Genomic DNA, 14,266 nt, shown 5'->3' on the forward strand with positions numbered 1-14,266 from the left:
TTATGAAAAACTGCAGTTTTGGTTATAAATGACCAACTAGAATTGTCTGAGAAAAGCACCAGTAGGTCATTAAAAAAACAAAACACTGTTTTTAGCACATCTAATGTGAGACAAAGTGTAAAAACAAAGTTATGATTTGCAGTATGATTCTGCTTATGAGGAGTACAAGTTAACATCAATCAATGCATCACACTCCAAAACAATTCTGTCTTTATCATGGAACATGGGAAATGGTGATGTGTTTGCTACTGGAGGTGCAGACCACTTGATCTGTGTTTGGGATGTCAAGAAACGCAAGTGTATTACCAAATTGGAAAACACACAATGTATGTAACATTTTATATAGTACTTAAATTCTAAAAAAATTGAAGGTTAATTTATGGCGTTCCCTCTGGAATGATTTCACAGTTGCCATTTGTAGTTGAGTATTTCTTATCTCATATCATCCAACTTAACCCTATTTCCAAACATGTTATGTGTTATTTTACCAAATCAGGTTTGAACTAGATTTAATGCAACAACATAGATTCAATAACTCCTCAGTCAAGTAAATTTATCTTTTCTTAAACATTTTGCACACATCATACGTGTTTCCAATTGCTATGGCGAAGTAATCACTTTAAGCCCAACCTTTTTTGACCAACACAGGTTATCCAAGATGTATTTGCTGGATACCTGACAAGAAACAATCAACATCTTTGGCATTTTCTGGCCAGCAAGGGCCAATACACATATGGGATACAATTTCAAATTCTGTCACATCATTAGATGCCACAAATGGCTTTGACTGTCATATTAGCCTCTTCAAATGGCATCATACTGACCCAAAAAAGTTTGTTGTCGGACACAGCGATGGAAGTCTTTCTCTGTTTTTATCTGGTAATTTTTGTTTCATGCAAATTTAATATATTTGTTAATAAACCAAAGATCCTATGTCATTATGAAAACTAGATTAACCTTGGATATGAAATTCATCTGGGCTTAATTGAATGTTGTAAAAGTTGTAAAAGACCATATTTTTTGACTGTCTTTAAATTGATGAGTATCGGTAGTATAATATTTATTCATAAATATATAAGTATTAGGTAGCAATGAAATGTTTATGGTTTGACTTCACTTTGCAGGAAAGCGAAATAAACACTGTTTAAGGCCATCAGAAGAATCAAATACAGGTGACGTCGACCCAGTACTGGCAGTTTTATGGGATCCTCTCTCATCTGACTATTTGCTTGTGTCAAGAAAAGTGTCAGGTTAAAGAGTATTTGCTTGTTTTGTGTTTAAACTCATAGTTCATAATGCTTGGCATAAAATGTTAAACCCCCAAGTTAATTCCAATGTTCAAAATCTATTCTATAGTTAAAGTAAATAAATTTACATTTTTTCTCAAATTTATATTTTTTTGTTTGAAAAAAGTTTGTTCTAATTCCAAAACCTTTTCTTAGGAATGCAACTGGTGGACACAAATTCATTGTCTGTAATCACAGAATTTATGATGCCCAGCAAAATGATTTCCACTAAATCATTATCCTGGGTTGATTCTGCACCGGGAATGTTTATCACTGGAGGTAAATACAGTTGCTAATGTTTATTTCATGAAACACTGAAATTGTGTTGTTATGTCTGGGCAACAAATCTATTGAAATGTTTCTCAATTGTAATGTATACTAAATTTCATATGGGTTGTTCGGGTACATGACAAAATGTAATCTTTTTAATGTTTTTGTGATCCATTATTTAAGCCAGGCTATTAAATATTAAAATTCAGCCATTGCATTTCAAGCTCTTGGGCTACACTTAACTGATGCACATAATGTTGCTCAGGCATTTGGCATTGTACAACTGTTATAAAACCTTAAATAAGTTTTTAATGAGAATTTAAAACCTTAAAAATGTTTAAAAACTAAAAAATAGTGGCTATTGGTTTCTTGCTTAAGCTTATTATTTTTATGCCATGGTTTATTAATTCTGGAGGATTTTGACAACTTACGATATGTATGTTACTGTACTATGGTACAAATACTACTTAACGATTTCATTTTTAGTCTGTAATTAAGAGAAATGAAGATATACAAAATTTCATCTGCTAATCCATGCCGATGCTCCTTTTGTGAATGCAAACCAAAACCATTCATCAAACCTGTCTTCTTGCTAACACATTGTTATTTAATTTAAAAAAAGGTTTTTCACTGTGCATTGAGCATGGAAAACCCTGAACTGAAGTTTTGTACAACAAGTTTTGGTTTTAGACCAGGAGGCTGGTGTTTTACGATTATGGAGTGTATCTCATTCTTCACCGCTGGAAAGCATTAAACTAAAGGCGACTGGCTTTCATTGTCTACATGCCCTCGACACAATGCATTCCCAACCAAGTAAGCTTGTATGCTCAACTTAATTGTTGTATATGACATATTTTATCATGATGAACATTTTGTTGTTTGAACTTCGATATGCTAAAAGCTTTTTTTTCAAAAAACAAACTTTCAAGTTAATTGAGTTGAGTTAATTTTGATTCAAAGAAAACATAGCCACAAAATAGTAATAAACAATGACCAAGTTGGAAATACCTGGGCAGCGTTAAAATGTTATGGAGGCTATGAAAGATAATATGAAACTAAACTGTTTTAGGTCAGGACTTACAGAAACGAACTTCAAACTTGGAAGTATCAAGGAACCGGCTTGGTTCAACAGCTTCCAATCAGGCCTATTCAGTTCCACCAGCCCACGTTGTTTGCACATTCGCAGATGGTGGAGTCGGCCTATATAATCTCCAACATAAAAAGTGGAACTTTTTACGAGAGCAGGTTTGGGATTTTTGGATTGGTCATTGATTTGCAAACAAAGATTTTACTGCCTAGGAACTCATTTGAATACAATTTACAAGGTTAAATAATAACACACAAAGGAAAAGGCAATTTGAGTCCATTGACAACCTTTTAAGCAAAGACAACAAGAGAAAACCATTTTAAAGTTTAACAATTATTTCCAATATATATTAAAAGCTAATCCATGATAATAAATACATTACTTTTGATGTTACAAAAAAAATATCATACCTAATTGGCTTCAACAAAACCGATATGCTTGAACATGTAACCCAAAGTTAGTTTTGCATTCTTAAAGTTTAAAGACATGTACTTAAAAGTTAGGCAAAGAGAATGCAAATGGTAAGTGACATTTTTGATTGAATGGAAATATATCTAAACCTCATTTTTTACGCTTGGAAGCAAAATTGTCATAAAGAAAAATTGCTTTGTTCAATATTGTGATAATCCATCTGCAATTCAAAGCAGGATTTTTGCTAGGCCTTAAAATATTCATTTTGTTTGGAATTACAAACGAGCAGGTGCACTCACATTTAGTTATGTTTAAATTACAGGCCCATATTGAAACCATATTTGACTGCAAATTCAAACCGGACAACCCAAAGATCTTGGCCACAGGGTCATTTGATGGGACAGCCAAGCTATGGTCAGTCGATGACCTCACCACAATTCAAACCACCAATGGCAATGAAGGAGTCATTTATTCTGTTTCATGGGCACCTGGTAAGAATAATTATACTTTACTTGAGTTTTTGTCTTTTTACAGGAGTTGTTAATTAATACTACAATGTTATTATTTAAATGCTTTGGCCATCTTAAACGGTCGTAGGTGTATAGAATTTTGCCCAGACTTTAGACCTTGGTGTACCTACCAGTTAACCGGAGGCCCTAAAAACGTGTCCTTTTATTGACAAGGTTTTGGTGCTTCCCGCGAAAATGTGTTTACTATATTAAATGTACTCATAAAACCTTTCCCGCGATATTTATTGCTATGGAACGGCTTTAAGTTGTCAAACCAACACACCATTATAGCGGCATTGAAGCGTTTTAGTCTTGCCACTAGTGTTAGCAATGGAAAACTTTTATCCAGATTTATATCTTGTTGTAACATGTTGTAATGTGACTTGTCATTCGTATGTAGGTGCATTGATAACTACGTGTGAACGAGCATTCCGACATTACTTGTTTACATGTTTTCTTGGCCCATTGCGTTAGCCACCATGTGGAAATTCGCCAGAACCTTTCAGGTGGTTCGCGAGTAGCTTTCTGTCAAACTCAATTAAAGTCAGATCAAGAATTGCAACTCATCTACCCCAAACAGATCAGCCCTGGTTTTGGGCGAAACTCGTGTTTTAGACATTTTTCAGGAATTGCCAACCTTGCGGGATTCAGAATTATGTTAGCCTGGTCTTAAAAAGGCCTTTTCCTTGGCCTACCTATTCAAACCGGGTTTAGGTGGTACGCAGCGATAGAAAACGTCCCCAGTTGGTACGCGATCCGTAAATGTTAGATTTAGATGTCTACTTGGAAAGCAAATTTAAGATTTTTTTTTATACCCAGTAAAAACCGATTTGACAAGCTCCTTGGCCAAAGTAATTTTAAATACAATGAACCATAAGCTCTTGTAAATCCCTTTCTATACCGAAAGATTAATTCAAGCGTAAAAGACGATTATCTTGAAAAGCCCTTGACGGCATTCGACCATTGAATGAAAATCAAACAAATGTTGTTAAGTACTCATACATATTTTGCAGCCGACTTGAACTGCCTTGCTTGTGGTACCAGAAAACGCGGTGTGTTCATTTGGGACTTGAACCAAGGCAAAGTCATACGACGCTTTAAGGAGGTCAGTATATCTTGTAACTTGGTGATAACGATTTACCCAAAGCAAACACTATGGGCGCGAACATCGCCATAAATTGCTCAATCTTGTTTGGTTTCTGTTTGCTTACTCGCTATAGCGTCTTGTGGGTCTTATTTGCTGTATACACTGGCCTTGGTTGTATAACGCTAGCTAACCTAATCTATTACAACGCAAGCTAACTTGATCTATGTTGACCAATTGATCCGTATACGCCGATTTCTTATAAACTTCGAGGAGTGCTATTTTCGCTTACAAAGGGCCAAATTTTAAGCTTTCCAAAACTTTGGTGTACAATTTTAATTTCTGTGTTTTCAGAAAAGTGGTACAACACTAAAATCTGAATCTGTTTTGCGTCCATTAAGAGTTACAAAATCAAAATATTACATCCTTGTTATTGTAAATTAATTATTTCGAGTAACTTAAAAACTTGAATAGTGCAGTTTTATTAATTATACATAACAAGAAATAAGAATACAATAGGGGAAAAAGTTAACTGTTTAATTTTGAAACATATATTTTGACAATACAGTAGCGGCGGTTAGTTTTTGCTTCAGTGGGTTTAAATGTTTCCAAACAATACTTCTATAAGTTTTCGTGCCTATCAAAACAACGCCTGTCTTGACTGCTCTGGCCATGGTAACAATGGGTTGTTTAAAGATAACATTCACTTGTTTCAATCAACAAAACTGTTTATTTCTCCGTATCTAACAACAATCAGTACTGTACTGTATTGTTTCAAACAACCATTGCCGGATGCACACTTAATTAGGGCTCCACTTTGTGGTTATCAACAACTCCGTTTGTAATATAACCAGGGAGTCGAACCGCTTGTTATGTGAATTTATGTTTAAGTAAGACTGTACTTTGTTTTTGCAGCACGGTCAACATCCAGTTTACTGCGTGGCTTGGAATCAGCGAGACTCTCATCGGCTCGCCTCTTGTTCCTCTGATGGTTACTGGTGAGTTGGCCCGATATGTGCCACTAAGCAATGTGCGGCATAATGTTGGTTTTTGCACTGTGCATCAACTTTCCTGTGTTTTCAAAATGTGCCTCGAAAAAATAGTTTGTAAGTGTGTCCCTATCTAAAATATTTTAGAACCACAAACCTAAAAAGGACAGTTTTATATGTATCCAGTACAAACAGCAGATATGATGTTGTTTCGACATCTTTGCCACGACTTATAAACGTTTAGGCGAGGCCTGTAAGAGTCATAATACCCGCCCTTGTCTGAAAAATCTAGCTATTGGTGGGATTCGAACCCACGACAAACTCTACCTGGAGATTTGCAAATGCAAAATATCTTATTACAAGTATAAAACGTTTGTTTATTGTCAAACTACAAGAAAAAACGCAAATAAGAAAGGACAAGGCCGTCAAGGTGCGACCAATAACATCCTGAGCATAATATCGCGACAAAAATTAAAAAACACCAAATGTCTTGTACAACATGATACCGATTAGGTAGTGCCCTCGTCAATAGTTCATCTCCTGCGTCACAAGCGTGACGTATAAGTTATGTCGTATTACTCGCGAAAAAATATGAAAGTTACATGGCTTTACCTGCAGTGTGGACTTGCAACGGGTAATAAATAAACAAGGATTTTTACATACATATGAGTCGCATGGAATGTTGAGTAAACTATTGGCACGATAGGAGTTCGGATTGTCTAAAGCATTTCCCTTCAAATCTTTCATCTCCATGAGCACAGACCCATGGCAATGAACACTGTTGCCAAGGTCTGCAGCAATAGGACAAATATCGACTGACTCCGGACACTTGCGGCGCCCCCATCACCTCCGCGCTTGGCTCCAGTCGCCAGCGACTGAAGGGTTGTGGTGACAACGGGCGTCTTGGTGGTTGTTTTTGTTGTTGATACAGGTTTTGGGGTAAGTGAGACGGTTTCTGCGATTGCATCATCACTGGTGACGGCAAGGGTTGGGGTGGTGACGACTGAGGTGGCTTCAGAGGTGGTAACTTCTGAAGCTGTAGTCGAGCTTGTGACGTCAGTGGTTTGTGACGCAATGCTGGCGTCACCTGCCGTTGTGGTGGTGTGACTTTCCGTGGCAAGCATTTTCGTTGTTGATGCAGCGTCGGTTTGTGTCGTTGAAACGGCAACAGTTGTTGTGGCTGTTATGACGGCATCGGTAACAGTGGTAATGACGTCACTTTCGGTAGTTTCGACTCGTGTTTCTTCAGTTTCAGTGGTTTCCGTCATTTCAGTCTCGCTTTCCGTAGTTTCTGCTGTAGTCGGAATAATCGATGTCGTCATACTACTTGTCGACATTGACGTCACACTGGTTGTGACGTCTGCCGTGGTGGTAGCTTCCGCAGATGTCGCTAGGGAGGTAGACTCTGCGACGGACAAAGTCTGCGTTGTTACTTCTGCGCTGGTGCTTGTTGTGAAGTTGTCTATGTCGGTTGAGTTGTCGATGAGACCATAGTCGACCCAGTCAATACCGTCTGCAAACAAACGACAACGATGTTAATTGCACGTTTGCGATTGTGGTTTTAAGGCCGCAAAGAGCCGGCAATTTTCAGTTTTTAAATTTTATTGCACTGTTGCAGCTATTACAAAATGTGGCAGTAAAATGGACTGAAGAATTAACGTCCACAGCTGTAACATTCTCTACATTTTTTAAGGGCCTTGTGAATGGTAATACTAACTCAGTGCCTTGAAATTTATAATAATTGTCGTATAAACAAGACATACTGTCGACTCCTTCGTCCGGACAATTAAACTCATCTTCTCCGTCGGGCAAGCAATCAATTTCACCGTCGCAGAGCCAGAACGCTGGGATGCAATTGCCTGCATTACATGCCACGTAGTCGTCGGGGCAACCTTGAACTAGAAGTACAAAATATATGAAATAGGCTTTATGCCAGGCATAATGTATAACCAAGTATTGCTCATCCAGCAGTTTTATTGTAAACAATCAACATTTCGACGTCCTATGCAAGACGCCTTCATCGGGATATAATCTATAAATATTTAATTCCAGAGCCGCCGCTTGGGCGTTATAACCCCACATTAATTTGGTCTGGTGTATATATTGCTACTTTAAAACCTAGAGCGATTTGATTTGGTAACCACCTTGAAGAGTAGTTGTAACAGCCTGTGACGTCACTACTGATAACGTTGTTGATGATGGTTCTTCAGTTGTAGTAGTGTCGGGTCCAGACGTGGTCAAAATTGGCGGCAAAATGTCGTTAATATCTAAAGGAAAAACAAACCGTTTATAAATTCCTATAAATGACCGGAAAAGAATTGGGTAAATTGAGATTTTAAGTTTTATTCTCACCAGGGCAGTTTTGTTCATCGTCGTTGCCAGGGCAATCTTCCTGTCCGTCGCAGAGAAAAAACATGGGGACACATTTAGTTCCAGAGGCGCACTCGTATTCGAACTGCCCGCAGTCTACGCGAAAAAAAACCATATTTGTTTTTTGTTTTTAACAAACCCCACTGCCAAAGTATTCTACATCCACTAAGATATATGTTTCTCTTTCAAAAAGTATCTGAAGGGTATTACAAATGGCTGTTTTATGGCTTATGTTAGTTGTGTTATTGTATGAATTCATCGCTTTGGGTAAAAATGAAATTGGAGATAAGGTAGATCAGGGGTTCTTAACCAGGGGTACGTGTACCCCTTGGGGGTACGAAGCACCAAAGCAGGGGGTACGATATGCAGTGTGAAATTATACGCTATTTAGGCACATTTGTGAAGAATGCGTAACAATTACTTTGTTATATGTCTTTGACTGATTTGAATTTACTGATTGTTGGTGTGCTGTAAATATTGTTGAACTTACAAGACTGTTTTAATGCATGCATTCAACGCATAAGTTATAAATGCACGAAGTTTAATTCCTATTGTTACAATTTTGTTCACTTCCGTCAGGCTTTGTAGACAGGGGGTGCGAGAATATTTTATAAACGCTGAAAGGGTACGAGCACTAAAAAGGTTAAGAAACACTGAGGTAGATGCTTACTTAGTGGTGGAGATGTTGCTGAAGCCGTAGTGCTGGTGGCTTGGCTTTCGACCGGTGTTTCTGAGTGAAAAACATGTAATTAGAAGTGCTGTAAAAACTAGGTCCTGTGCCTGCGGCGTACAGCAACCAAGGTCATGTCGGTTGTCGAACACTTTGATTGTTTGAGTTGCATGAAAACCACATAGTTTTTTTGTGGAAAAGTTATTTTAACAGCCAATTTGGTGTTTAGCACAAGCATGTAGTCACCTTGCGTTGTAACTGGGCTACAGCTGCCGTCTTCTATTGTGATGTCGTCAAGAGCGATATCTCCTTGATGGCTTCGACCTCTCACCCCGATAAACACAATCTGTAATTGCAAAGTATTTCGTCAATGGAAACCCTAGTTTTTGTTTGCCTGCTTGACCCTCGCACAATTTGGTAACAAAAACCAGTGTTTGTTAATTTGTTTTTGTTGCGGGCTAAACCAGTTTTGTGAAATGGAATGTCTACAATAAAACGTCTAAAAACACCATTTCTTACCCGGAATGGTTCGTTCTGGTGTGTGATGGTTAATCTTCCCTCGATCCACATTTGACCCTGGTTACCAGATTTAAACCAACTGATGGTGCTGGTGTTGCCAACCATAATGGCAACTTTAAGAGAACCAATGCTGCTTCCATACATATGGTACCTAAAAGAAAAAGACCATTTTCAGTTTGTTCCGGAATTTTACTGGTTTCACGTTTTAAAAGAAAAATATTTTTCGCAAAACCACTTTGACGGAGCTGGCTGATATGGTTGTTTCTGCTTACCAAAATTTGAGGCACATTTCGGTGACATCAACGCCAAAAGTTTGCTCTGGGGTGATAAGAATTGCTTCGTCATCAGGTACGCGAGGCAGAGATGCTTCAATAAACGCATACTGGCCATCTGCAATGAATATTGTTTGGTGAATGAGGTGCAAAAACCAAAGTGTGCAGTCATATTTTTTTGACGTTGGTCATTATTTTACGGTTCATTAGAACTTTACCAATCAAACATCATTTTTTAACATTGTGGACGGTTGTTGTGGTTTAAATTTCTACTAAATACTATTTACGAAAAGTATGACTTCAGAGCTGGTTAATTTCAGGAGCTGTTATTTATCTGGTTCAGATTTCTTATTAGGTTAGGTTACATACTTTCATTCTTCAGTGTGTGGTCGTATGTTGGTCCGGTCATTGCTGTTCTGGTTCCGCGCTTTTGAAATTCCCAATCAAACTGGTCGTTGGGAAAACCCAAGTCAACCCATCCTTCGCACAAACCTTGCTCGAAATCGCAGTTAAACTGATCTGCAAATTAAAATTCATTTTGCTCGTTATTGTTTGCAATTCTGTACAAAACTTTTAGAGGCATTTTGAAATGATGGTTTTAAAGATAAAACCTTCAACCATCACTGTTGTAGTACATCTACATTAGCAGTCGTTTTTGTGAGCTGGTTTAATTAAGACCAGTTTCACATTGTTTCACCATTTTGGCTGCAACTTTTTTAAAAACAAGTATAAAAATGCCAACCATCATAACTTACCAGGCGGAGTGTCTACTGCTGTCCAGGTTAGGTTAAAACCTTTAGCTTCCATATCATCGTCAGAATAGAAGGCTACAACCACACGGTTTGTGCGACTTTTAACTGGTTCAACGTCCAAATCCCCACAAAACCGAGCCTTTCCAATGTAGCGACTGGTCTGTAGCTCGTTCGTGACGTTTAGAGTAAAATCGCCAGTGACGTCATACATGACGACACCGTCGAAGGAGCACTCGGGCGGCGCGTACTCGATGTCAATACTTTCGAATTTCAACTGTGACGTCATAATAGGTAAAATTAGTAAAGGGAAGAAATTTCGTATTAGTGAAAACCCATGATTACATAATTTTTTGAACGTTATTGATAATTAATCCACCTAATAACGCTAATAGTCAACGAAAATTTATCAAAATGAACTGCATTTCTTAAACAAATACCCTATTTTAGCTACATTGTTTTTTACAGTTTTTACAAATTAATTTGATATTATTCATTACCTGTACTTGCTTGCCGAATGGGACAGTGATTTGCCACACACAGTAGGCGCTTGGTGGGTATTTTCCTGAGCTAAATCCAGGGCTGGTTATTTCTCCGGTTACACCCATAAAGTCTCCACCGCAGTTATCTGCAAAGCATCAGAATTAAACCCAGTTCAAAGAGTGTGTATAAATATGCTACAATAAAAATTTAGGACTCAAACAAAAACGCTTGTACGCAATGTTCCTCATATTTTCAAGTGTCTGGGTGTAAATATAAATCCTTCATAAGGAAAACATTCGTTGAAACCGGCCATGGGCATTGGTTTGTAAGTTAGCTTTTCAAACCATTTTAATAACGTTTTGGACTCCTTTAATCGAAAGTTTTAATTTCTTATTTGGGCAAATAAAATGATTACAAAATCAAGTGATTGGAACTGTACAGATAATTACGGATGACTTTGCCGGTAATCATTGTGCTTCTCGGTCACAAATTAAGCAAGCTATTCATTAAGACTTGTTTTGTCGTAAAAAAGTTTCGTAGAAATCGAACTCATTCCTAGTAAACCGTCACACGCGTTCTAATCTCGAAGCAGCCATCTAAAGCACTCTCTAACCAGTCTCGCTGCTGTTGTGATGTCACAGAGGGATTTGTTTACGTCATAATTAAGCGATCTGTCGTTACGGGGAAATCGCTACTTGGCGAACGATGATTTGTTTTTGATTCGTTTTCAATAGTTGGCCTAGATCCAAATTAATCTGTTTGTGTTTGCTGTTTTGTCTCAAAGTTCAGCCACTTTATTAGAGATATGAGAAAAGTTTTGCCTTGGAAATGTTAGCGTTCGAATTATGACTTTTTTCGTTTATGTTTAGAAAACTATTGTGCTATAGTTATATGAAACAGATTATGTCAGTACTGGACAATTTAAAAAGTTCAAAAAAGGCTCTTATCCAGCGGAAACTAAAAATGAAAAAATCAGATTTTCTAGACTTACGTGTTTGCTTGTTTAATACTGAAATATGCAAAACCCTAATTACTAACCCCAAAAACGAAGCTAGTGTCAAATATAAGAAAAAAACTTAACTGACGAATACATTGTCCCATATTGTCGTACTTTATTATCAAAAAGAAATAAATGATGCAAGATGCAAAACAACTTGTTAAAAAGCATATTATCACTTGAATTATAAACCGATCCATGTAGATTATTTTAGTGCACAGAACAGTCTATTAGTCATGCATTAATTTTTTCGACTTTTAAATATGCGAAGGTGGTAATTTAGCGAAAATCAAACTACCGTTTTCCACTTGATGTAGTGCTGTACTAATTAACCATGGATGCTTGTGTCGCACGTGGACTTACAAGGCAATGACCTTTGCAGAATTGCGACGCGCAGGCGTTCTTTTGCCTGCCTCACAGATTTCGCACGCCACACAAACCTCCAATTAAACGTTAAACTACCAGTTAGTTCCAAGTGCTTTTCGCTCTCCCGCTAAGTTGTCATTTACCTTCATATCGTTTCGAAGCGATTTTTCACCACCACAGGCATTTATGGTCACAAATACCAGTAGCCACACCAAACAATTAGTTTTATATGTAATACTACACTGACATTGTTTTGTAGTTAGCTGTGTTCAAATTTATTCGTTTCTCTTACTAACTCGTATATCAATTTTAGGGCTTCACTATTATCATAGGATAAAATACCAACCAATATTTGTGCATAGAATATAGACTACCATGAAATTTCAATGTACAACGCTTGATATAAAACTGTACATGCATTTTTTGGGTTGTCATTTGCTAGTGAAAGTATGTGGCTTTTTGAAAGGTGCCAAGCCTTTCTAAACCATTTACTCTTTTTGGAATGAAATGTTCATGTTGCTAAAAAAAATGCGAAAACACATATATTGGACATTCATTTCTATGTAGACCCACAAACTTACTTGCTTCATTGATGAGTGTTTGGGCGAATGTAGACACAACCACAGACAATACAAATATAACAATCTTCATTCTTACCGACATATAAAAAAACCTTTGCACCTAAAATAAAGTCTAAATACAACAAAATAAATTAGCGATGTTTTAAATTTAAAAATATTCTAATTGTTGCATACAGATTTAAAAAAATATATTTTCAATTCAAACGTATGATGATTTTTCGCATTTTACAAGATTATTGATTTCAATTTCGCAAATCCTCACGTAATGTTATACAAATTATTACTATACATTCAAAAACTTTCTGTCTGTACTATTTTTGTTCGCAATCGACCTTTCAAATTCTACCCCACTGCTATACTTCACTTCACGAGCGAAAGTTTTCCATTTGAACCGCAAGCAGACCGAGCTATATGCTTTAAAGATCGCCCACCACGTCACAACAGCAATTTAATTGGGGTCGTTTAAGACTGAAAACGCGTTTTACTCGTCAAACCAACTCAGACAAGAAATTATCTCACTATCAAGGCTCCAAAACTTAATTAAACAAGCATTGGACGCTAACAAGGCGAAACCGCAATGATGTTGATTTTCGTCTGGTCACTCATATCCGCTCATTATTTCGTCATAATTGGCAAGCAGGCGACCCGACGCAACTGGTCCACGTTTAAGCTGGCTGCGACATTTTTGACATGTAATCTAGAGACTGCGACCTTGGAAACGCTGGCAAGGTGTAATTTCAAGACACAGCTGCATTTTTCTGGCATGTCTTTACCAGGTTTGATCGCGGTAATTGAAACCTGTGTTATTATAAGTGTCAGAAACCGGAAATTGGACCTTTCCAGGAATAACTACTGCTTGGTAATTAAAAAAGAGATTTAAAAGACTTATTGTAAACTGCAATAGTTTTCTTTTCTTAACCAAAACAAGGTTTTGAAACGCGTTTTCGGTTTGTATTAATTAATATCAAAACACACAATGGTATACTGCGTTTGAACGGAATGTAAAGACAAACTTATGTAAATCTTAAACACTTTGTATAGGTTCTTTAACAAAAGTCGCTTGGCCTATCACGTAACATATCTAGTAATACAAAACTTAATTCAAATGGTTGTAACGTTTTTTTTTTTAATTCCATCTGCAAACCGTCTAATGAACTGTAGTCGACCTCACACCGCCTAATTTTCTGAAAATCTGTCGGGCGTAACATTTAATTAAATGCTGTACAGTGTGATAGAGTTTTCCGGTGTGTTGGCGAAAACATCTATTTGCATGATTTGCAAAAAGTAAGAACATGTCGCCTCTTTTCTAATTGTTTTTTTAATTGTATCACATAACATGTAAACCACAATTTGTCGTAGAACCATATTATACCGTACATGTTTGATGTTATAAGATGCGGTTTTTAAACGTTTCTAACTGCCGTTTGTTGGGCTACATTTTTGGTCGCCAAGCCGATATTTTCGACCGCCCTGCATTTTACTACAAATTAATTTTCGCATGTATACTTAATTTACAGTATTCAAGACCATAACATGCGGCTTGCAATCAAGGGCGGCTTGTTATTTTTAACACCTTAACTTTCGGCTTACAATCGTGTAAACACGGTTTAAATTCGTGGTTGT

General features: G+C 37.2%; 2 protein-coding genes across 2 annotated transcripts in view; one reads left to right on the top strand and one right to left on the bottom strand.

Annotated features, from left to right (window-relative positions):
• The window catches only part of LOC145237052 (WD repeat-containing protein 17-like), a 30,593-nt gene that overhangs the window by 495 nt on the left and 15,832 nt on the right, over positions 1-14,266 (top strand). The window contains exons 2-10 of the mRNA XM_080099765.1: positions 143-326; positions 649-879; positions 1,125-1,250; positions 1,443-1,565; positions 2,247-2,369; positions 2,626-2,801; positions 3,377-3,545; positions 4,577-4,668; positions 5,563-5,645. Coding sequence (XP_079955891.1) covers positions 143-326; positions 649-879; positions 1,125-1,250; positions 1,443-1,565; positions 2,247-2,369; positions 2,626-2,801; positions 3,377-3,545; positions 4,577-4,668; positions 5,563-5,645 — 1,307 coding nt within the window. The remainder of the gene's footprint in view (positions 1-142; positions 327-648; positions 880-1,124; positions 1,251-1,442; positions 1,566-2,246; positions 2,370-2,625; positions 2,802-3,376; positions 3,546-4,576; positions 4,669-5,562; positions 5,646-14,266) is intronic.
• Positions 5,990-12,780, bottom strand: LOC145237054 (enteropeptidase-like). The gene is made up of 12 exons (XM_080099768.1): positions 12,644-12,780; positions 10,717-10,844; positions 10,223-10,493; positions 9,837-9,986; positions 9,468-9,585; positions 9,196-9,346; positions 8,923-9,022; positions 8,677-8,736; positions 7,989-8,102; positions 7,781-7,903; positions 7,400-7,534; positions 5,990-7,149 (listed from the first exon to the last, which is right to left on the bottom strand). Exons 1-12 carry the CDS (start codon positions 12,723-12,725, stop codon positions 6,380-6,382), a joined length of 2,202 nt encoding a protein of 733 aa, XP_079955894.1. The 5' UTR covers positions 12,726-12,780; the 3' UTR covers positions 5,990-6,379.

Source organism: Phallusia mammillata, chromosome 7, assembly GCF_965637545.1.
Source record: "Phallusia mammillata chromosome 7, kaPhaMamm4.hap1.1, whole genome shotgun sequence".
Classification (NCBI taxonomy): domain Eukaryota; kingdom Metazoa; phylum Chordata; class Ascidiacea; order Phlebobranchia; family Ascidiidae; genus Phallusia; species Phallusia mammillata.

Coding starts and splice junctions, on each gene's coding strand:
- LOC145237054 (XM_080099768.1), bottom strand. CDS start 12,725: ATGTCGGTAAGAATGAAGATTGTTATATTTGTATTGTCTGTGGTTGTG. Junction 9,347..9,467: donor GAAATGTGCCTCAAATTTTG/GTAAGCAGAAAC, acceptor TTTTTCTTTTAG/GTACCATATGTATGGAAGCA. Junction 7,535..7,780: donor TGTTACAACTACTCTTCAAG/GTGGTTACCAAA, acceptor TTGTACTTCTAG/TTCAAGGTTGCCCCGACGAC.